We start from the raw sequence: 23,132 nt of genomic DNA, 5'->3' as shown, positions 1-23,132 counted from the left end.
TGTAGCCGGCCGCGCCTCAGTCAGTCTAGTAAATTGACGTCATTCCACTTCTATTTCCTGGCTTCCAAATACAGTAATGTCTAAAGCCAATGAGAAACACGTTAAGGGCGGGACGTGTAGGACACAGCAGCCAATCACAGGCACACAGCCCAGGAACATGCCTGGGCATGAAGCAGAGAAGCCGGTACTGTAACACGTGGAGCACAGGCAGTCTCAGGACTATCCAGCAGCGGGGCCGCACGGTCTGTGCTCGGGTGAGTGTGCAGGAATGCGGAGAGGGTAAAGGCCAGCAGGGCTCCTGCCGGTGTAAGGGGCTATGTAACCCCACGTGTACTGAGTCCTCCGCTGGGTCTCTGTACAGTGCTCTCCGCACATGGCCGGCGTCATATAGAGGATTTCCCCCTCATACATCAGGATCCAGGGGCCAAGCTTCCATTGTGGAGGTTATAAGCAGAGGAGATCCTGCCAGTGCCGCATTGTCCATATGCCACCAGGTCCAGTCTATAGGGGTTGTCTGAGAAGAGTTAGGCTACGTTCACATTAGCGTTATGCATGTTTGCGTCGGGCGACCCATGCGTCATGCGCCCCTATATTTAACATGGGGGACGCATGTGTCTTTTTGTGCTGCGTTGTGCAACGCATGCGTTTTTTTTGCCGCAAGCGTCGGGCCAAGAAAACGCAACAAGTTGCATTTTTCTTGGCGTCCAAATTTCGGCAAAAAACTACGCATGCGTCGCAAAACGCAGCGTTTTTGCGTGCGTTTTGTTGCGTTTTTGTTTGCGTTGTGCGTTGCGTCGCCGACGCAGCGACGCAAATGTGAACGTAGCCTTATTGCAGCATTGTCTTGTCTCCTTATGCTCAGCACTTCTTATGCTGTAGAACTGGCCTCAGTCCTGGGCCCGATCCTGTAAAGACGGCCCTCATTCTATAATACTGCGCCACCCTGTAACCTGCACCCACCGAGTCCTTACCCCCATCCTGTAAAACAGCCCCTAACATCTCTCCTTCCCTACTCTTGGTTCCCATCCTGTAAAACCGCCCCTCCCCCCACTACTCTGTGCTCCCATCTTGTAAAAATACAACCACCCCCCCCCCCCCCCCCCCCAGTCCTGGTTCCCATTTTGCCCCCCAGTCTTTGCTTTCACCCTGTAAAACAGTTTATGGTCGAGAACGGTAACGATAGCTACGTATGTGTACACTTCGTCCTCTTGTTTTAATCCCATTGTCATCTTAAAACTCTTATTATTTTTTCTTTTTTAGCCATCTGACAATATGGATAGCCTCGCTTGCACTGGCCTGTTCCATGGGTTTCCTCGGTCCACTGACTACATGGAAGCTCCTCAATCAGATAAATCTAGTCGTGAGCCTAAAGACGTACGTGTCTGGAATCACAGGAAGAGCCGAAAACATCAGCGCTTCTTGTTACGTAAAGCCTTTCTACAGGAACGCGGTCTGCTGGGCAGGAAAAAGGCTGAGGAACGGTTATGTTCCATCCTTGGTGAGGGCAGCTCCCCAACTTGTCCTCAGAGGGCTGAAGATAACCAACCTGTGAGACTTGACGAGATTAAAGCTCCACATGGTGCTGCGCCAGCGATGGCGACATTGCCCTCTGTACAGCCTCTGGCCTGTGATTATGATAGTGGCTTGTCCATGGCCGGCAGCACTCCTTCTAGTAGAGCGTCTTCGCCTACTTCTTGGCTAAATCTTGAGAAATGTGTTGCTATTGATTGTGAAATGGTTGGTACCGGTCCTGGTGGGAAGATTAGTGAGTTGGCACGATGCAGCGTGGTCAGCTATTTGGGAGAGGTCTTGTATGATAAGTATGTACACCCAGAGCTCCCAGTAACGGACTACAGAACGCGGTGGAGCGGCATTACCAAAAGACATCTGCAAAATGCAATCACTTTCAAGAAGGCTCGCAAAGAGGTAAATGATGTAGGTTGTGATTTGGGCTGATTCTGGTAGGACCTGTTTACACGGCTGTATGCTTGAGCCATTGCTCCTCTATCTGGACTAGACCCTAAACAGGTATCATGTCCAATCACATAGAAATTGGTTTAGGTGTCATTAGAAATGGCTAGAGGGGCATAACTTTCATAATGAGGATTGCGAGGGGTCCAACGGCTGAGACCCCCATAGATGCTTGGGTTTAAGGTGCTTGCTTAATCTTGTGATGTTCCTTCACTTAGGAAAATACTAAAACCCTATGTGTCATTTGTCTATACCTATGCCTATGGTAGATTTTGCCTATGGTAGATTTTTTTAGTGATATTAGTCTATACCTATGGTAGATTTTTTACAGTGTGCGGGAAATCAGCGATTCCGCAGAATTAATGAACATGTTGCTTTTTTTTCCGCGATTTGTTTTTTTTTCGCGGAAAAAAATCGCAACATTTGCACAAGTTTTGCGGATTACATTGAAATGATTGGGAACCATATGTAAGCGTTTTTTTCACGTTTTTATCGCATTTTTATAGAAAAAAACCGCGAAAAATACGGAACGTGTGCACATAGCCTTACAACTCCCTTCTCTGTGTACCTGAACTGAGAGAGGGAGGGGGATGTTTTGAGTGAGATAATATTAAGGCTAGGTTCTCATTTCGTTTTCGGGTGAGCGCTAACAGACAGCGTTGCACGGCGAAATTAATGCCGTGCAACGTGTCCGTTAACGCTCCCATTGCCAGCAATGTTAAAGCGCATTGCTAGTGCGTGCCATTTTCGGCACGCGCTAGCGATGTGCCGTTCTTTTGTGGCGCGCCTCGGACGCTGCTTGCAGCTAGCGGGGACATTTAACGCGACCCCTAAAAAGACATTGCGTTAGCGCAATCCACTAGCGCTTAGCGCTAAACGGATTGCCCTGACGCAATGAGAACCTAGCCTAATATTGTTTACCTTGAGATAGTTTATAAACCCTCCTCTCACACATCCAGTACCCAGCAACCACAGAATGCAGAGTAAGTGGACATGCTGGCTGGGGCATATCTTAAGGTACCGTCACACTCAGCAACTTTGCAACGAGAACGACAGCGATCTGTGACGTTGCAGCGTCCTGGATAGCGATCTCGTTGTGTTTGACACGCAGCAGTGATCTGGATCCCGCTGTGCCATCGCTGGTCGGAGCTAGAAGTCCGGAACTTCATTTGGTCGCTAGATCGGCGCGTATCGTCATGTTTGACATCAAAAACAACTACGCCAGCAACGTTTTACATGGAGCGAGAACAATAAGCGAGTCGCCGTTACGTCACTGGATCGCTCCTGCATCGTTCTGTTTGACGTCTCTACAGCGACATAAACAGCGACGCTCCAGTGATCGGCTCATTGTCTATATCGCTGCAGCGTCGCTATGTGTGACTGTACCTTACTGAAGTCAAGCATCAACACCAGGCTCTCCCATCATCACTTTGGTAAGAATTACGAATAACGGTTTTAAGCTCCGTTTTTTTTATTGGAATAAGTTCATATTAGTACAACAACGTTATCTTCCAAGTTTCATTAAGATCTTTTTAGGGATTCAGTCGTTATGCGCCATTTTCTGCCATACCTATGCCTAGTGTGTTATCATGGTTGGAAACGAAAAAACGGTTTTGAGCTCCGTTTTTTTTATTGGAATATGTTCATATTAGTACAACGACGTTATCTTCCAAGTTTCATTAAGATCTTTTTAGGGATTCAGTCGTTATGCGCCATTTTCTGCCATACCTATGCCTATGGTAGTTTTTTTTTCTAAAGTTGAATGTTTTTAATCTATTTTTCCTTTCCACTTCACTATTTAAAAATAAATTAGCGGAGGTTAAACTTTAATTGCGTTTTCAACAAGGCAAACCCATACATTGCTATAGAGTAACTTTACATTTGAAATAAACACTGAATCCCTAAGTATATCTTTATCGAAAATTTTTGCCTTAGGCCGACCTCACACCTGCGAGTTTTACGGACGTATGAGCGGTTCATAAAATACGGATTGCATACGGTACAATGCTTCTCTATGGCCCAGCTCCTATCAGCCGTGTTTTACTGATCCGTATTATACGGTCTTCTACGGCCATAGAAAATTGCAGTATGCTGCGTTTGTCACCGTATTGCGCAAAAAAATCCACTAATGAAAGTCTATGGGGGCCAGAAAAATACGGATTACACACGGACCAACAGTGTGACTTGCGAGAAATACGCAGCGGTGTTAGAGAGAAAAGCCGGAAATTCAGTGCGGTGTACAGTAAAATCACACTGACAGCTTACAGTAGAATAGGTGGAATAAATGTGTACACATAGAATAGGTATATATATATATATATATATATATATATATATATATATATATATATATATAATGTAGATATACTAGATGGTGGCCCGATTCTAACGCATCGGGTATTCTAGAATATGCATGTCCACGTAGTATATTGCCCAGCCACGTAGTATATTGCCCAGCCCACGTAGTATATTGCCCAGCCACGTAGTATATTGCCCAGCCATGTAGTATATTGCCCAGCCCACGTAGTATATTGGCCAGCCCACGTAGTATACTGCCCAGCCCACGTAGTATACTGCCCAGCCCACGTAGTATACTGCCCAGCCCACGTAGTATACTGCCCAGCCACGTAGTATACTGCCCAGCCACGTAGTATACTGCCCAGCCCACGTACTATATTGGCCAGCCCACGTACTATATTGGCCAGCCCACGTACTATATTGTCCAGCCACGTAGTATATTGCCTGTGACCACAACGTCATCACAGGTCCTGCGCTCATACCAACCCTGGGACCGGAAGCTGCCGTGGACTACAAGGGGCCCTCAGAAAGGTGAGTATATTTTAATTTTTTTAAATGTGACAAACCTGGCTGGGCAATATACTACGTGGGCTGGGCAATATACTACGTGGCTGGGAAATGTACTACATGGCTGGGCAATATAGTACGTGACTGGGCAATATACTACGTGGCTGGGCAATATACTACGTGGACATGCATATTCTAGAATACCCGATGCGTTAGAATCGGGCCACCATCTAGTGTGTGTGTATGTATGTATGTATGTATGTATGTATGTATGTATATATATATATATATATATATATATATATATATATATATATATATATACATATACACACACATACTATGTGTAGACATTTATCTTAGCTATTCTATGCTAACCTGTCAGTGTGATTTTACTGTACACCGCACTGAATTGCCGGCTTTTCTATAGAACACCGCTGCGTATTTCTCGCAAGTCACACTGCTGGTCTGTGTGTAATCCGTATTTTTCTGGCCCCCATAGCGGCGCTGCACTTAGTAACCCGATATTTACCCTGGTTACAGGTGAACACATCGCTAGATCGGCGTCACACATGCCGATCCAGCGATGACAGCGGGTGATCAGCGACCAAAAAAAAGGTCCTGATCATTCCCCACGACCAACGATCTCCCAGCAGGGGCCTGATCGTTGGTCGCTGTCACACATAACGAGATCGTTAGCGGGATCGTTGTTACGTCACAAAAAGCGTGACGTTGCAACGATATCCTTAACGATATCGTTGTGTGTGAAGGTACCTTAAGGCAAACATTTTCGATAAAGATATACTTAGGGATTCACTGTTTATTTGAAATGTAAAGTTATTATATAGGAATGTATGAATTAACGTTGTTGAAAACAGAATTACATTTTTAAGCTTTGTTTTTCTTGCTGGAAAAAGTTCATATTAATGACAAACTTATTTTCAAAGTTTCATCAAGATCTTCTTAGGGATTCAGTGTTTATTTCAAATGTAAAGTTACTATATAGAAATGTATGGGTTTGCCTTGTGGAAAACGCAATTAAAGTTTAACCTCCGCTAATTTATTTTTAAATAGTGAAGTGGAAAGAAAAAATAGATTCAAAAAATTCAACTTTAGAAAAAAAACTACCATAGGAATAGGTATGGCAGAATATGGCGCATAAAGACGGAATCCCTAAAAAGATCCTAATGAAACTTGGAAGATAACGTCATTGTACTAATATGAACTAATTCCAATAAAAAAAACGGAGCTCAAAACCGTTTTTCCGTTTCCAACCATGATAACACTGTAGGCATAGGTATGGCAGAAAATGGCGCGTAACGACTGAATCCCTAAAAAGATCTTAATGAAACTTGGAAGATAACGTTGTTGTACTAATATGAACATATTCCAATAAAAAAAACGGAGCTCAAAACCGTTTTTCCGTTTCCAACCGTGATAACACACTAGGCATGGCAGAAAATGGCGCATAACGACTGAATCCTTAAAAAGATCTTAATGAAACTTGGAAGATAACGTTGTTGTACTAATATGAACATATTCCAATAAAAAAAACGGAGCTCAAAACCGTTTTTCCGTTTCCAACCATGATAACACTGTAGGCATAGGTATGGCAGAAAATGGCGCATAACGACTGAATCCCTAAAAAGATCTTAATGAAACTTGGAAGATAACGTTGTTGTACTAATATGAACATATTCCAATAAAAAAAACGGAGCTCAAAACCGTTATTCCGTTTCCAAAAAATTTGACCCCTACATTCATGTATTGCAACTTTATGTCAAATAAATACATATGTAAATAAATTGGTTACTCTGCTTCAAATGGAGTGAAGTGGAAAGGAAAACTAAATTAAGAAAATGAAACGGTAAAAAAAAATCTAAAATAGGCAGAGATGAATACGACTAAAATATCTACCATAGGCATAGGTAAATTTGCCACATAGGGTTTTAGTATGCACCCTTCACTTATAATAGCGCCATTAACCCTTTCGATACAATTCCTTGATTCAGGCATGTTACTAGAAGTCTCCACTACAGTATATGGGAAACATGTAGTTTATCATACACTTACGCTTATACTTTACTAAAAATTGTGTCTTTTTTTTTTTTTTTTTTTAAATTAGATCCTGAATCTTCTCAAGGGTAAGCGGGTGATTGGACATGCGTTACATCATGATTTCAGGGTTTTGAAATATTTCCATCCCACAAAACAAACAAGAGACACTAGTAAAATCACATTACTGAACCAGATGGCAGGACTCCCACGAAGACCAAGTGCTTCCTTGAAAAAACTGGCATTGCTTATTCTGCAGAAAAAAATACAGGTAAAGATAGTGTGTTTTTTTTTTGTTTGTTTGTTTTTTCCCTCTCCTTCAATAATCTGCAGATATCTGGTATGATTTGATTACCTTTTGGAAGACAGAACAGTAACCGTCTCTTCTAGAGATGGTGTTTGTAAAGTTTGGGGTCTGTACCGAACACCTACTGTTCCGGCACTGATCCGAACATCAAGTGTTTCCCATGATGAGAAACACTGGCACCTCTGATCAGCAGTAAGATTATTACCGCCGGTCAGAGTGTTAGAAGCTGTTACCGGTGGTAAAAAGCTTACAACTGGTAACAGAGGTTGTACATCTGCTGCTAATAACAACTAGAGCTGGCACCGTTGATGGAGTATTCATCAGCCGGCGCTTTGTGCTATGAATCCCTCTTTTTTTTTTTTTTTTTTTTGATGATGTGGGTTCTCTGTCATCAGCTGTCAGCTTTATCATGGCTGGTTATCAAGAATAGAGGCGTCTCCATGTTGTTGTTTTTTTTTTTTTTTTTAATTATTTAAATAAATAATTAAAACAGCATGTGATCACCCCATTTTTGACAACCAGCCAGTCTAAAGCAGACAGATGGGGGCTGGTATTCTCAGGCTGGTAAAGAGCCAAGAATATTGGCCCCCCTTAGCCTAAAAATCCCGCTCCAGAAAAGGGGCATCGATAAGACGCCTAGCCATTACTAACCTAACTCAATATTCATATTGTAAATAAACACACAGCTGGCATAAAGTCTTTTATTTATAAAAAAATATACACAGTTTTACTTTATTTAACCCCTTAATGACCGCCGATACTCCTTTTTAAAGGGAACCTGTCACCCCGTTTTTTGAGATTGAGCTATAAATACTGTTAAATAGGGCCTGCGCTGTGCGTTACTATAGTGTATGTAGTGTACCCTGATTCCCCATGTATGCTGAGAAATACATTACCAAAGTCGCCGTTTTCGCCTGTCAATCAGGCTGGTCTGGTCAGGTGGGCGTGTTCACAGCGCTCTTTTCTTCCCCAGCTTTCCGTTGGTGGCGTAGTGGTGTGCGCATGTCCAGAGTTCCGACTTCCCTGCGCCCACGTGAAGACACAGCGCGCGATCTGCGCTGTAATCCCTTGCATCGGTGGGGGCGGCCATCTTCCTGGGGCCGCGCGTGCGCAGATGGAGTGCTCTGCTGCACGGGGCTTCAGGAAAATGGCCGCGGGATGCCGCGCGTGCGCATTAGAGATCGCGGCGGCCATTTTCCCAAAGCCGAGTTTGCATCTCGGCTTTGGGAAAATGGCCGCCGCGATCTCTAATGCGCACGCGCGGCATCCCGCGGCCATTTTCCTGAAGCCCCGTGCAGCAGAGCACTCCATCTGCGCACGCGCGGCCCCAGGAAGATGGCCGCCCCCACCGATGCAAGGGATTACAGCGCAGATCGCGCGCTGTGTCTTCACGTGGGCGCAGGGAAGTCGGAACTCTGGACATGCGCACACCACTACGCCACCAACGGAAAGCTGGGGAAGAAAAGAGCGCTGTGAACACGCTCACCTGACCAGACCAGCCTGATTGACAGGCGAAAACGGCGACTTTGGTAATGTATTTCTCAGCATACATGGGGAATTAGGGTACACTACATACACTATAGTAACGCACAGCGCAGGCCCTATTTAACAGTATTTATAGCTCAATCTCAAAAAACGGGGTGACAGGTTCCCTTTAAAGAGTACTTAAACCACAGCGCCGTTAATTAGCGGCGCTGTGGAGAAAGTGAATAGCGCCCCCAGAGTCGGATTTTCTATGGGGTCTCGGTTTCCGGGGGTAGCCAAGACCCCAGAGAACATGATTCGGGGGTTTTTTTTTACCGACCCTCAGGTTGCTATCGCCGGTAATTAACAGTTTACCAGCGGTCGCAAAAAAAGAAACGCGATTTCCCTTTTAATTTCTCTGTCCTCTGATTGTGATTGCACATCGGAGGACAGAGAAATGGGGTCCCCAATAGCCCTCCGATACTCACCTGTCTCCCCCGGTGCTCCTCGTGGCTCCCGATGGGCGCCACCATCTTGTTCCGGCCAAAAAACGGCGGGCGCAGTGCGCCGGCCGGCACCCGGAAAATCCCCCCCCCCCGGCAGCCGAGACCCCAAAGAACGTGATCGGGTCGGTTTTTACCGACCCCTGTTTTGCGATCGCCGGTAATTAACTGTTTACCGGCGGCCGCCAAAAAAAAGTTATGTGTCATTATCTGTCCTCTGATGTGATCACACATCAGAGGACAGAGAAATAGGGGGATTCAGGGACCCTGCTATACTTACCTGGGTCCTCCTGCGTCCCATCCTGCCCGCTGGCTTCTTCATCCAGTAAGAAAATGGCAGGCGCAGTGCGTCCGCCATGATCTGCCGGCTGGAGGATCTGGGGCTAAAATTATGGTTAGAGTTGGGGCTAAATTTAGGGATAGGCTTCTTTCACACTTGCGTCGGTACGGGGCTAGGATTGGGCTAAAGTTAGGGTTAGAGTGGGGATTAGGGTTGGTATTGTGGTTAGGGTTGGCATTAGGGTTACGCTTGGGATTAGGGTTAGGGGTGTATTGGGATTAGGGTTAGGCTTGAGGTTAGGGTTGAGATTAGGATTAGGGGTGTGTTGGATTTAGGGATTTGATTAGGGTTGTTTGGGGGTTAGGGTTGTGATTATCGTTAGGGTTGTGATTAGGATTATGGGTTGGGATTAGGGTTAGGGTTGTGTTGGGGTTAGGGTTGGAGTTAGAATTGGGGGGTTTCCACTGTTTAGGTACATCAGGGGGTCTCCAAACACGATAGCCAATTTTGCACTCAAAAAGTCAAATGGTGCTCCCTCCCTTCTGAGCTCTGCTGTGCGCCCAAACAGTGGTTTACCCCCACATATAGGGCATCAGCGTACTCAGGATAAATTGGACATCTTTTGGGGTCCAATTTCTCCTGTTACCCTTGTAAAAATAAAAACTTGGGGGCTATAAAATCTCTTTTTGTGGAGAAAAATATTTTTTATTTTCACGACTCTGCCTTATAAACTTCTGTGAAGCACTTGGGCATTCAAAGTTCTCACCACACATCTTGATAAGATCCTTAAGGGGTCTGGTTTCCAAAATTAGGGCACGTGTGGGGGGTTTCTACTGTTTAGGTACATCAGGGGCTCTGCACACGCAACATAACGCCCGCAGACCATTCTATTAAAGCCTGCATTCCAAAACGGCGCTCCTTCTCTTCCGAGCTCTGCCATGCGCCCAAACAGTGGTCCCCCCAAATATGGGGTATCTGCCTACTCAGCATAAATTGCACAATAAATTTTGGGGTCCAATTTCTCCTGTTACCCTTGTGAAAGTAAAAAACTTGGGCGTGAAAAGATCATTTTTGTGGAAAAAATATGATTTTTTTATTTTCATGGCTCTACATTTTAAACTTCTGTGAAGCAGTTGGGGGTTCATAGTGCTCACCACACACCTAGATGTGCTCTTTGGGGGGTCTAGTTTCCAAAATGGGGTCCCTTGTGGGGGGTTTCTCCTGTTTAGGTACATCAGGAGCTCTGCAAATGCAACATGACTCCCGCAGACCATCCCATCAAAGTCTTCATTCCAAGCGGCGCTCCTCCCCTTCTGAGCCCCGATGGGTGCCCAAACAGCCCCCCACATATGGGGTATCAGCATACTCAAGACAGACTAGTCAACAGATTTTGGGGTCCAATGTCTCCTGTTACCCTTGAGAAAATAAAAAATTGCAGGCTAAAAAATCATTTTTGAGGGGAAAAAAAGGATTTTTTTTATTTTCACGGCTCTACTTTATAAATTTCTGAGAAGCACTTGGGGGTTTAAAGTGCTCACCACACATCTAGATAAGTTCCTTAAGGGGTCTAGTTCCCAAAATAGGGTCACTTGTGGGGGGCTTCTACTGTTTAGGCACATTAGGAGCTCTCCAAACGCGACATGGCGTCCGATCTCCATTCCAGCCAATTCTGCATTGAAAAAGTAAAACGGCACTCCTTCTTCTCTTCCAAGCTCTGCGGTGCGCCCAAACAGTGGTTTACTCCCACATATGTGGTATCAGCGTATTCAGGAGAAATTGCACAACAAAATTTATGTTTTTACACCTGTGAAAATAAAAAAAAAATGGTTCTGAAGTAAAATGTTTGCAAAAAAAAAGTTAAATGTTCATTTTTTCCTTCCACATTGTTTCAGTTCCTGTGAAGCACGTAAAGGGTTAATAAACTTCTTGAATGTGGTTTTGAGAACCTTGAGGGGTGCAGTATTTAGAATGGTGTCACACTTGGTTATTTTCTATCATATAGACCCCTCAAAATGACTTCAAATTTGATGTGGTCCCTTAAAAAAAAATGGAGTTGTAAAAATGAGAAATTGCTGGTCAACTTTTAACCCTTATAACTCCCTAACAAAAAAAAAATTTTGTTTTCAAAATTGTGCTGATGTAAAGTAGACATGTGGGAAATGTTATTTATTAACTATTTTTCGTGACATATCTCTCTGATTTAAGGGCACAAAAATACAAAGTTTGAAAATTAAACACAAAATTGAGCTTAACTTAAGTTGGTACACATGCAGAGGTTAAACGCATGTAGGACTGTCCCGATCAGAGTTACTGTGACGAGGTGGGATGACTTTTGTGCTATTTTTTTTATCAAAAAACAGTATTGCTAGGAACTGTTATTTAAATGCACTTTTGCTTTTTTACTTAAGGTACCGTCACACTAAGCGACGCTGCAGCGATACCGACAACGATCCGGATCGCTGCAGCGTCGCTGTTTGGTCGCTGGAGAGCTGTCACACAGACAGCTCTCCAGCGACCAACGATGCCGGTAACCAGGGTAAACATCGGGTTACTAAGCGCGGCCCTGCGCTTAGTAACCCGATGTTTACCCTGGTTACCAGCGAAGACATCGCTGAATCGGCGTCACACACGCCGATTCAGCGATGTCAGCGGGAGATCCAGCGACGAAACAAAGTTCTGGACTTTCTTCCCCGACCAGCGATATCACAGCAGGGGCCTGATCGCTGCTGCCTGTCACACTGGACGATATCGCTAGCCAGGACGCTGCAACGTCACGGATCGCTAGCGATATCGTCTAGTGTGACGGTACCTTTAGTTACATCATGGTTTTCGTTTACTTTTTTCTCTTGTATGTTTTAAAGTTTGAAAATTGCAAAATTTAAAAAATTTTGTATAACTGTCGTGTATTTTTTTTTTTTTTTCTACTTTCTGTCTGACGATTAATTTGAGTATCAAAAATGCATGCTGGGATACTCAAAAAAGCATCATCGGGGGGTAGAGTCTGTGGTCACTGCCACAGCCTCTTTCCCCCTCTCTGAAACGAAGCATCATCGGTGACACTTGTTACATTGGGTTGGGCTAGTCCCTGTGCACAGGGTCTGGTCTGTCTTAGGAATAGTAATAAGCCGGCAACAGGGCGGTGTCTCTGTACGTGGCAGAGACCAATGACTTCATCTGAGTGGGCACTAGCCTACTTTACCGCCGGGTAGAGAGACACTGCTCTGCTGCCAACTTATTACTATTCCTAATACAACAGAGCAGAGAAAGAGCTGTACACAGGGGGATGGCACAGCCTCCGAAATGAGCGTCAGTGATCACACTTTGTTTCAGGGAGGGGCAGGGGATGCCGCAGTGACCACAGCCTCTGCCTCCTGATGACCCTTCATTTGAGTATTCCAATGTGATTCTCAAAAGACTCATCAGACCGGAAAAAGAAAAAAATACAATTGCTCTTTGTAGTTAGAGAATGGTATGGATTTTTTTAAAGCAAGCATATTAGAAAATAGCTTAGATTATGGGACTAATTAGGGAGTTGGGAGCAAAATTACTTTGCCTCCAGATCACCCCTTTAATCATATGACCTAACCCTGTTAACATTAAGAATAGACGCTAGCAAACAGGCCTCTTGGTATAAGACTTGACTTTTCAGGTCAAAGCCTCTTTCAAGTGGTAATCATGTTACCTAATAAAGGGGATGCCCCAATTCGTATATTATAACCCATAGGCTCAGATGTACAGAATATCTAACTGAGCTTTTCCACACCTTTCCGAGGTCCAGCTCTGCCCCTCACTGCTGCTTCCATCTTTGGTTGTTAGTCTGCAGTGGTGACATCAAGCTGACAGCGCTGCTGCCAATCCACAAATAGAGCGGTGAAAAAACGTGACTGAACCCGGGGATTGTAAGTGTGAGATCCAATAATATTTGTAATGGGACAACCCATTTAGGAGCTTCGTGTATTCTAGAATATGTATGTATATAGCAGCCACATAGTATATAGGAGTACTACGTGGCCTGTGGTATATACCATGTGGCTCATACATACATACATACATACATACATACATACATACATACATACATACATACATACATACGAATACCTGATGCGTTATTATAGGCCACGTAGTAAATAACACAGCCCACGTAGTATATAGCAATCACGCAGTATATAGCAGTCACGCAGTATATAACACAGCCCACGTAGTATGTACGTAGTATGCAACACTGGCCACGTAATATATAGCACAGCCCACATAGTATCTAACAGTGGCCACGTAGTATTTAGCACGCAGTATAGAAAACAGCCACGTAGTATATAACACTGCCCACGCAGTATAGAACACAGCCCACATAGTATCTAACACTGGCCAGGTAGTATATAGCAGCCACGCGGTATCTAACACAGCCCACGTAGTATTTAGCAGTGTGGGCACCATATCCCTGTTATAAAAAAATAATTAAAATAAAAAATAGTTATATACTCACCCGCTTGGATCCAGCGTAGATCCAGCGAATCTCTGGCGATGCGTGCGGCTGCCGCCATCTTTCCTTCCCAGGATGCATTGCGAAATTACCCAGATAACTTAGCGATCTCGCGAGACCAACAAATCTTCTGGGTAATTTTGCAATGCATCTCTGGGAATGGAAGCTGGCGGCAGGCGCGAGCGCATCGTCAGACTACGAAAGGTGAGAATAGCAGGTTTTTTGTTCTATTATTTTTAACATTAGATCTTTTTACTATTGATGCTGCATAGGCAGCATCAATAGTAAAAACTTGGTCACACAGGGTTAATAGTGGCGGTAACGCGGTCCGTTACCGCTGGCATTAACCCTGTGTGAGCGGTGACTGGAGGGGAGTATGGAGCTGGCGCTGACTGCGGGGAGTATGGAGCGGGCGCCAGGCATTGACTGCAGGGGAGTAGGGAGGGACTAATTGGACTGTGGCCGTCGCTGATTGGTCGCGGCAGCCATGACAGGCAGCTGGCGAGACCAATGAATGTCCGTGACAGACAGACAGACAGACGGAAGTTACCCTTAGACCATTATATAGTAGATGGATAGAGATATATATCTCTATCTATCCACTATATAATGGTCTATGGGTAATTGTCTGTCTGTCACGGACATTCATTGGTTGCGGCCTCTGTCTGTCATGGAAATGCAAGTCGCTGATTGGTCGCTGCAAAACAGCCACGACCAATCAGCGACGGGCACAGTCCGGAAGAAAATGGGCGATCCATACTCCCCGCAGTCAGTGACCGGCGCTCCGCTCCCCGTAGTCACTGTCCCCGGTGCTCCACTCCCCGCAATGTGTCCCCGTCGCTCCGCTCCCCGCACGCTCCATACTCCCCTCTGGTCACCGCTAACACAGGGTTAATGCTGGCGGTAACACATTCCGTTACCGCCGCTATTCACCCTGTGTCCCCAACCTTTTACTATTGATGCTGCCTATGCGGCATCAATAGTAAAAATATGTCATGTTAAAAATAATTAAAAAAAAAAAAAACCTGCTATACTCACCCTCCGCCGCCTTTCTCGCTCCTCGCCACGCTCCCGGGATCACTCCATTGCAAGCGGCAGGTTCCGCTCCCGTCCCATGGCTGGTGTGGGACAAGGACCTGCCGTGACGTCACGGTCGGTCATGTGACCGCGACGTCATCATAGGTCCTGCCCACACCAGCCCTGGGACCGGACCGCAAGCTGCCGCTTGCAATGGAGCGATCCCGGGAGCGTGGAGAGGAGCGAGAAACGCGGCGGAGGGCAAGTATAGCAGGACTTCAATGGGCTATATATATATATTTTTTTTTAAGTCTCTATACTATGTGCCTCTGTGCTGGGCTATATACTATGTGGCTGGGCAATATACTGCGTGGCTGGGCAATATACTGCGTGGCTGGGCAATATACTACGTGGCTGGGCAATATAGTACGTGGACATGCATATTCTAAAATACCCAATGCGTTAGAATCGGGCCACCATCTAGTATATATATAATTGTCTAAGGGGTACTTCCGTCTGTCTGTCTGTCCTTCTGTCACAGTTATTCGTTCGCTGATTGGTCTCGGCAGCTGCCTGTCAAGGCTGCCGCGACCAATCAGCGACGGGCACAGTCTGGAAGAAAATGGCTGCTCCTTACTCCCCGCACTGACTGCCCGGCGCCCGCATACACCTCACCGCTCACACAGGGTTAATGCCGGCGGTAACGGACCGCGTTATGCCGCGGGTAACGCACTCCGTTACCGCTGCTATTATCCCTGTGTGACCAAGTTTTTTACTATTGACGCGGCCTATGCAGCGCCAATAGTAAAAACATCTAATGTTAAAAATAATAAAAAACGATTATATACTCACCTACGCCGCCTTTCCCGCTCCTCGCGATACAACCACCATGTTCCGTTGGCACAGATCGTCTGGCAGAAGGACCTGCCATGACGTCAGGGTCATGTGACCGCGACGTCATCATAGGCCCTGCGCAAGCAGGCTGGGACCAGAAGCTGCCGCCTGGACCTCGCACAGGCCACAGAACTACAAGTATGGTGAATATGTTAGAACTACAAGGGGCCCTCGGATCAGAAGGGGAGTATGTTTATTTTACCCTTCGCCACGACAGCACCCCACATGAGAGAGAGGGATCCGCCCATAGGAACAGGAAACCTACAGAATAAAAGGAGGCGGTCCCCTCTCCTCCTCAGTTTAGGTTTCCTGTTCCTACAGGGACCCGGCTTACCTACAGATGAAGAGGATCCCTGGGCCATGCACCCGCCTGCGCCGGTTTCTGTGGGAACGGCAGGGGCTGCGGTACCAGAAGCAGCGGCGGGGGAGCCCCTGCTTGCAGCCTCCCCCCTCGTCTGGCCAAACATCCACGGTCCGGGTCCGGTCACCGTAGGTCCGGCCGGCACTGTGAGGACGCGCGCGCTGCAGCGGCCGGCTTAATAGCCTCTGGCGGCCGCATGGTGAGTGAGAGCGGCGCGTCTAACCCGGAAGTCGCGGGAGCACTTCTGGGTTGGTCCGGGGAGGCAGGAGAATGGGCGGCAAGTTTAAAAATGCAGCGCTAGCGTCGGGCCGGTGTGTGTGAAATGGCTTCACCGGCCGACGAAGCGCACCTGCCCGCAGTGCAACAGCGCTCTCCCAGCAGGGAGAGAAGCACGAGGAGCAGCACAAAGAGTGGTGGCCGACCTCCAGAGAAGAGTTCTACCACCAAACGAATTCCGCCTCCAGAACCGGTACCTGTCAGCTTCACTGGGTGAGTTTTTGAAAGAGTCTCTTCCTATATGCTGATATATGTTCCTCCTGTATCCTTCCTCTAGACTAAGAAAAGGACACACAAATCTAAGCATAAAGAGTGTGCTTTATGTACGCAGCCCCTCCCGGATGATTATGCCAAAAAACTGTGTGCAGAGTGTATCATGCAAACTCTACGGCAGGAAAATATCATGACTCCCTCAGATGTCAGAGCTATTATCCGAGAAGAAATGCAGGGTTTGGCGCAGACAAGTAGCGCCAGTACCCGTCAGCCTAGCAGGTCCCGGTCTCCGGTTAGTTCGGAGTCAGAGGGTGTATGTATTTCTTCAGACGAAGAGGGATCTCAGCCGAGCTCATCCGAGACTGAAGGGGGACTTTGTCTTCCCAACAGTAATGTGGACAATTTAATAAAATCTGTCAGGAGCACGATGGGGTGCCCAGATGGGAAAGAAAAGAAATCAGCACAGGACATAATGTTTGCGGGGTTAGGACAGAAGAAACGTAGGTCCTTCCCCGTCATACAAACCATCAAAGATATTGTCAAAAAGGAGTGGGACAAGCAGAATAGAGGGTTTTTACCATCATCCTCTAAAAGGCGCTATCCCTTCAGCGATGAAGACCTAAACACCTGGTCAAAGGTGCCAAAAGTTGATGCTGCGGTAGCCTCCACAACCAAACAGTCGGTCCTACCAGTGGAGGATTCAGGGGTCCTAACAGACCCGCTGGACCGTAAAGCAGAAGCTTTACTAAAGAGGTCATGGGAAGTCAATACGGGGGCGTTCAGGCCCGCCATATCTAGTACCTGTACTGCAAGATCTCTACTAGTATGGACGGAGCAATTGGAGGAACAGATTAGAGGCAAAACTTCGAGGGAATCTATCCTGCTGAAATTGCCTCAAATTAAAGAAGCAGTAGCATTCCTAGCTGATGCCTCAGTGGACTCGCTACGTCTTGCAGCCAGGTCAGCCGGCCTAGTCAACACAGCCCGGCGTGCACTCTGGCTAAAGAATTGGAAGGGGGACGCACAAGCTAAAGCAAAACTTTGTGCGATTCCCTGTCAGGGTGAGTTCCTTTTTGGGAAGACGCTGGATGAACTCCTGAATAAAGCAGGTGAAAGGAAGAAAGGCTTCCCTAACCAGTATCTTCCATCCTACAGGAGAGCCTTCAGGAGACGCCCCTTTACTAGGAACAAGCCGCTTGAACAAAGAGAGCGATGGGAGTCGAAGGACCCAAAGCAAAAAGGTGCCTTTTTTAGCGGGTCCCATAATCCGAGACGTAAATACCGCTAACCAGGAAGTAGGCGGCAGATTAAAATTTTTTCTTCCCCAATGGGAACAGATAACATCCAGCCAGTGGATTCTGGACATTGTGCAATACGGCCTTAAATTAGAATTTGATCGAATCCCTTGGGATTCCTTCATAATAACATCTCCAAAAGGTCAGGACCAACAGAGGGCTCTAGAAATAGAGATCCTATCTTTTCTATCTAAGAAAGTCCTGATTGAAGTTCCCCAGGATCAAAAAGGGAAAGGGTTCTACTCCCCTTTATTCCTGATTAATAAACCAGATGGTTCATTTAGAACCATCATAAATCTTAAAAAATTAAATTCTTTCCTGCGTAATCATACCTTCAAAATGGAATCCATTAGTTCTACCATAAAACTCTTATTCCCTAGGTGTGTCATGGCCGGAATAGACTTAAAGGACGCCTATTACCATCTTCCCATACATGCCGAACATCAGCAGTACCTAAGGGTAGCAGTCACCCTGGAGGGAAAGGTTCGTCACTTTCAATATGTTGCAATGCCATTTGGGCTTTCTATGGCTCCCCGCGTCTTCACTAAGGTGATACTAGAAGTGATGGCTCATCTACGCCAACGAGATACCTTGATAATACCCTACCTAGATGACTTTCTAGTGGTAGGAAGCTCTGCACTTCAATGTAAAACTCGTTTATCTAATACGATCTCGTCCCTACAGGAGTTAGGTTGGATCGTCAACTTCGAAAAATCTCGGCTGAATCCAGAAACCGTTCAGACATTTCTAGGAATCCAGCTAGACTCCGTAAGTCAGAAATGCTTTCTTCCTCAGTCAAAGAGGTTGACTATACAATCAAAGGTATCAGACGCAATACGCAAACCCTACATGACACTAAGGAAGGCCATGTCCTTACTGGGGTCATTATCATCATGTATCCCTGCTGTACCTTGGGCACAATTCCATACCCGTCAATTGCAGTACGAAGTATTGTCGGCTCAGGGGAAAGACGGTTATCTAGAAAGTAGAATAACTCTTTCCAGTAATGTCTTAGAATCGCTATCCTGGTGGCTAGACATGGACCACCTATCACGAGGTGTGCCATGGATAATAGACCCGTCTAAAATAATTACCACCGACGCCAGCCCTATTGGGTGGGGAGCACATATGGAAGACAATCTGGCCCAAAATACTTGGGATCAGACAGAATTAATATGTTCCTCCAACTGGAAGGAGTTAAAAGCAATAGAATGTGCCTTATATCATTTTCTTCCGCAGATTCATGGAACAAATGTAAGAATTTACTCAGACAATTCCACCGCAGTGGCATACTTGAACCGTCAGGGTGGTACAAAGTCAGGAAGTCTGATGACCATAGCTGCAAACATCTTTCAGCTGGCAGAGGCTCATCTAAAATCCTTAACAGCCCTGCACATCAAAGGTGTAGAGAACATCAGGGCAGACTACCTCAGCAGAAACGAGTTGCGTCAAGGAGAATGGACCTTAAACAAATCCATATTCAGAAGGATAACAGAAGCATGGGGGATACCACAAATCGACCTATTTGCCACAAGAGACAACCGGCAAGTACAAAGGTTCGCTTCCCTGAACACCAGGGATCACCCAGATATGTTGGACTCTCTCCACCATCCTTGGCGGTTCAGACTGGCATATGCCTTTCCTCCAATGTCTCTGATTCCTCTAGTGATCAGAAAGATCAGGAGGGAACAGGCAAGAGTAATCCTCATTGCACCATTCTGGCCGAAAAGACCATGGTTCTCTTGTCTCCAGACCATGTGCCTATGCGATCCTTGGATCCTCCCATCAGACAAGGAGCTGCTGTACCAAGGCCCCTTTTTCCAACCGCAAGTGAAAGGTCTTCACTTGACGGCGTGGAATTTGAGAGGCAACTATTAAGTTCCAGAGGGTTCTCAACAGAACTAGTAAACACCCTCTTATTGAGCAGGAAAAGATCTACCACCCTAATATATAGTAGGGTATGGAATAAATTTTTAGACTTCTACACGGTACCGTTCACTAAGCAAGTTCCACTCACACCTATCCTAGAGTTCTTGCAAAAAGGCCGAGAGTTAGGACTATCTGTAAATACCTTAAGAGTTCAGGTCTCGGCATTAGGAGCCCTATATGGATGCAATATAGCAGCTAATAGGTGGATCTCCAGATTCATAAAATCTTGTGAACGTAGTAAACCGGTCCATATTCCCCGTCTACCTCCGTGGGATTTAAATCTAGTATTAGAGGCCTTAACAAGCTCTCCATTTGAACCATTAGATTCAATACCTTTAAAAATCCTAACATATAAAGTAGCCTTACTAGTAGCCCTAATCTCAGCTAGACGGGTTAGTGACATCCAGGCCCTATCAGTAGACCCACCTTTCTTACTGATATTTCATGATCGGATAGTCCTGAAACCAGACCCCTCATACCTCCCTAAGGTAGCGTCCACCTACCACAGGTCACAAGAAATATTTCTCCCTTTTTTGATTCACCTGTAACTCCAGAACATCATAAGTTCCACACCTTAGATGTCAGAAGAGCCATCCTGACTTATATAGAAAGGTGTCAGACATGGAGGGAGAGTAGGGCTCTGTTTATCTCCTTTCAGGGCCACAAGAAAGGACATGGGGTCACGAGAGCTACCATATCTCGGTGGATCAGAGAGGCTATCTGCTTGGCCTATACGTCAAAAGGCGAGATTCCTCCAGTGGGTATAAAAGCGCACTCAACACGAGCCATGGCTTCCTCCTGGGCGGAACAAGCAGATGTACCGATCCATTTAATATGTAAGGCTGCAACTTGGTCTACACCTTCTACCTTCTACAACCATTATAGACTTGATCTGTCCACGTCTTCTGATCTTAATACAGTAATCCCACCCAAATAATGACTCTCTGAAAATCTCTCATGTGGGGTGCTGTCGTGGCGAAGGGTAAAAAGCCGGATTACGTACCGGTAATGCTCTTTTAATGAGTCCACGACAGCACCCATGTATTACCCTCCCTAAATTATGCACAGCTCTTTCCTTTAAGGTCACAAATAATGGTTGTATAGAGTTAAGAAATTTATGTGACTGAATAAGAATGAATACTAACACTTTTGCGGTTCCCCTTTTTATACTCTGTAACTAAACTGAGGAGGAGAGGGGACCGCCTCCTTTTATTCTGTAGGTTTCCTGTTCCTATGGGCGGATCCCTCTCTCTCATGTGGGGTGCTGTCGTGGACTCATTAAAAGAGCATTACCGGTACGTAATCCGGCTTTTTTTTTAACCTGTGACATACGTGGCTGGCCAATATACTACGTCGCTGTGCAATATACTATGTGTCTGACCAATATACTACGTGGACATGCATATTCTAGAATACCCGATGCGTTAGAATCGGGCCACCATCTAGCATGTGTGTGTGTATATATATATATATATATATATATATATATATATATATATATATATATATATATATATATATTTATATATTTATTTTCTTTTTCACATAGGACCTATAGCCTTAATACAGTAGCTGGGTCCCCTGAGAGAAGGATATGTATCTTTTGTATATTTTGATCTATATTTTTTGGTGAATACTAATAGTCCTAAAATTGCTCTTCTTCAGGTTGGTAATAAGGGGCACTCGTCAGTTGAAGATGCTCAGACTTGCATGGAGCTGTATAAGTTGGTGGCGGAACAGGTGGAGGAAGATTTCCTGAGTAGGTGTCAGCTCGGGGACAGCAGTTACTTGGATGCAGATGAGCAATATATGGAGGATCAGTACTGGCCGGCTGATCTAAATGAAGACTGTAAATGATTGGACGTATAGTATGTTGCTGTTTGAATACCTGTTATTATCTAGCTAATATTAAATGGTTAATATCCCTGTGTTCACAACCCACCTTTCGTAATAACTGGCATCATTGTTCCTGCTTCTTTATCATGTTTAAGATTCTCATATAGTTTAGAGCACCCCATACCATGTATAATACTTGAGTTCCCAGGTCCGAGTTCTCTATAGAAATCTACTGGACCTTTCATGCTACATACTAGTCTCAGCCTGTTGGCTTGGCGGAGCTGCAAGGGAAATAAAGACTTCCTAACTGTCCAATGTTGACAGACCCTTGTTGAGATATTAAGATATCAGTACTTTACAGACCTCCCGAGCTTAGAACTTGGTGTCATGCATTGCTACAAAATCACTAAATATTTGTGTTATATATGTAAATGTTAACTTATTAAACTGGTGCTGAATGAATGATTTGTATCTTATTTCTTTTTTTTTTTTTTTTTTTTTGTATTTGTGTTGTAGTTGTACTTAAAAGACACTTATATGTAATAAAACTTCTTGATCTAAATGTCTGGCCCACGATAAAATAAAAAACCTATACTTTCCTGCGATGCTATTCCAGCGTTGTTGGCACTCGCGGTCTTGAGCCTATTGTGCGTTTTTTGGGACATATGACCTCGGCATCACTGTCATCACCTTCAGACAAAGAGAACATGAAGGGGAAGTCGGGCTGTGGCTGCTCACGCACTTCTTCATGTTCAATCCGACACGAGGCAGCACAGTGACACCAGCACTGATTGGGCTCTGGGGTCACGTGTCACAAAACTGCACGAGAGGCCAGGGGAGAGCGAATGCCGGCAACGTAGGAATGGTGCCGTCACGGGAGGTGAGTATAGGCTTATTTTATCGGGGCCAAGCAAGGGGTATGAGAAGAAGTCCAAGTAGTGGACAACTTTAACCCCTTAACGACCGCCGATACTCCTTTTAACGGCTGCAGTTAAGGATACTTATTCCTCAACGGCGCTGAGAAATAAGTGTATAACACCCCTCCAGCGTCGGAATTTTATCCGAGGGTAATTGAGACCCTCGGGGAACATGATTTGTGTCAGATTTTACCAACCCCAGTGTTTTGCGATCGCCGTTATTAACAGAATAACGGCGACTGCAAACAAAGTCCGATTTCCCCATTTAATTTCTCTCTCCTCTGATGTGATCGCACATCAGAGGAGAGAGAAATGGGGTCCCCCGATATTACCTCCTTGTGAAGTCCCCCGGCCGGCGGCGTCTTCTGGGAAGAAAATGACAGGCGCAGTGTGCCCACTGAGATCTGCCGGCACTTGGCAACAATAGGAAATTTTTCCTTTTGGTTCATTTTGATCACACTGATAGGGTCTGTTACAGTGATCAAAATAAAGGAGGGGTATTTTTTTTTTTTCCCTTCCCCATGAC

General features: G+C 45.5%; 1 protein-coding gene across 1 annotated transcript; it reads left to right on the top strand.

Annotated features, from left to right (window-relative positions):
* The first annotated feature begins 46 nt into the window (after nt 1-46).
* AEN (apoptosis enhancing nuclease) lies at nt 47-22,151 on the top strand. The gene is made up of 4 exons (XM_069766231.1): nt 47-254; nt 1,261-1,926; nt 6,902-7,102; nt 21,519-22,151. The coding sequence occupies exons 1-4, from the start codon at nt 90-92 to the stop codon at nt 21,708-21,710; spliced, it is 1,224 nt and encodes a 407-aa protein (XP_069622332.1). The 5' UTR covers nt 47-89; the 3' UTR covers nt 21,711-22,151.
* Nucleotides 22,152-23,132: the final 981 nt, after the last annotated feature.

The sequence above is a fragment of the Ranitomeya imitator genome, chromosome 4 (assembly GCF_032444005.1).
Source record: "Ranitomeya imitator isolate aRanImi1 chromosome 4, aRanImi1.pri, whole genome shotgun sequence".
In the NCBI taxonomy this organism is placed as follows: Eukaryota; Metazoa; Chordata; class Amphibia; order Anura; family Dendrobatidae; genus Ranitomeya; species Ranitomeya imitator.
Note: the sequence above shows the minus strand (reverse complement) of the source record. Positions and strands in the feature narration are given on the sequence as shown.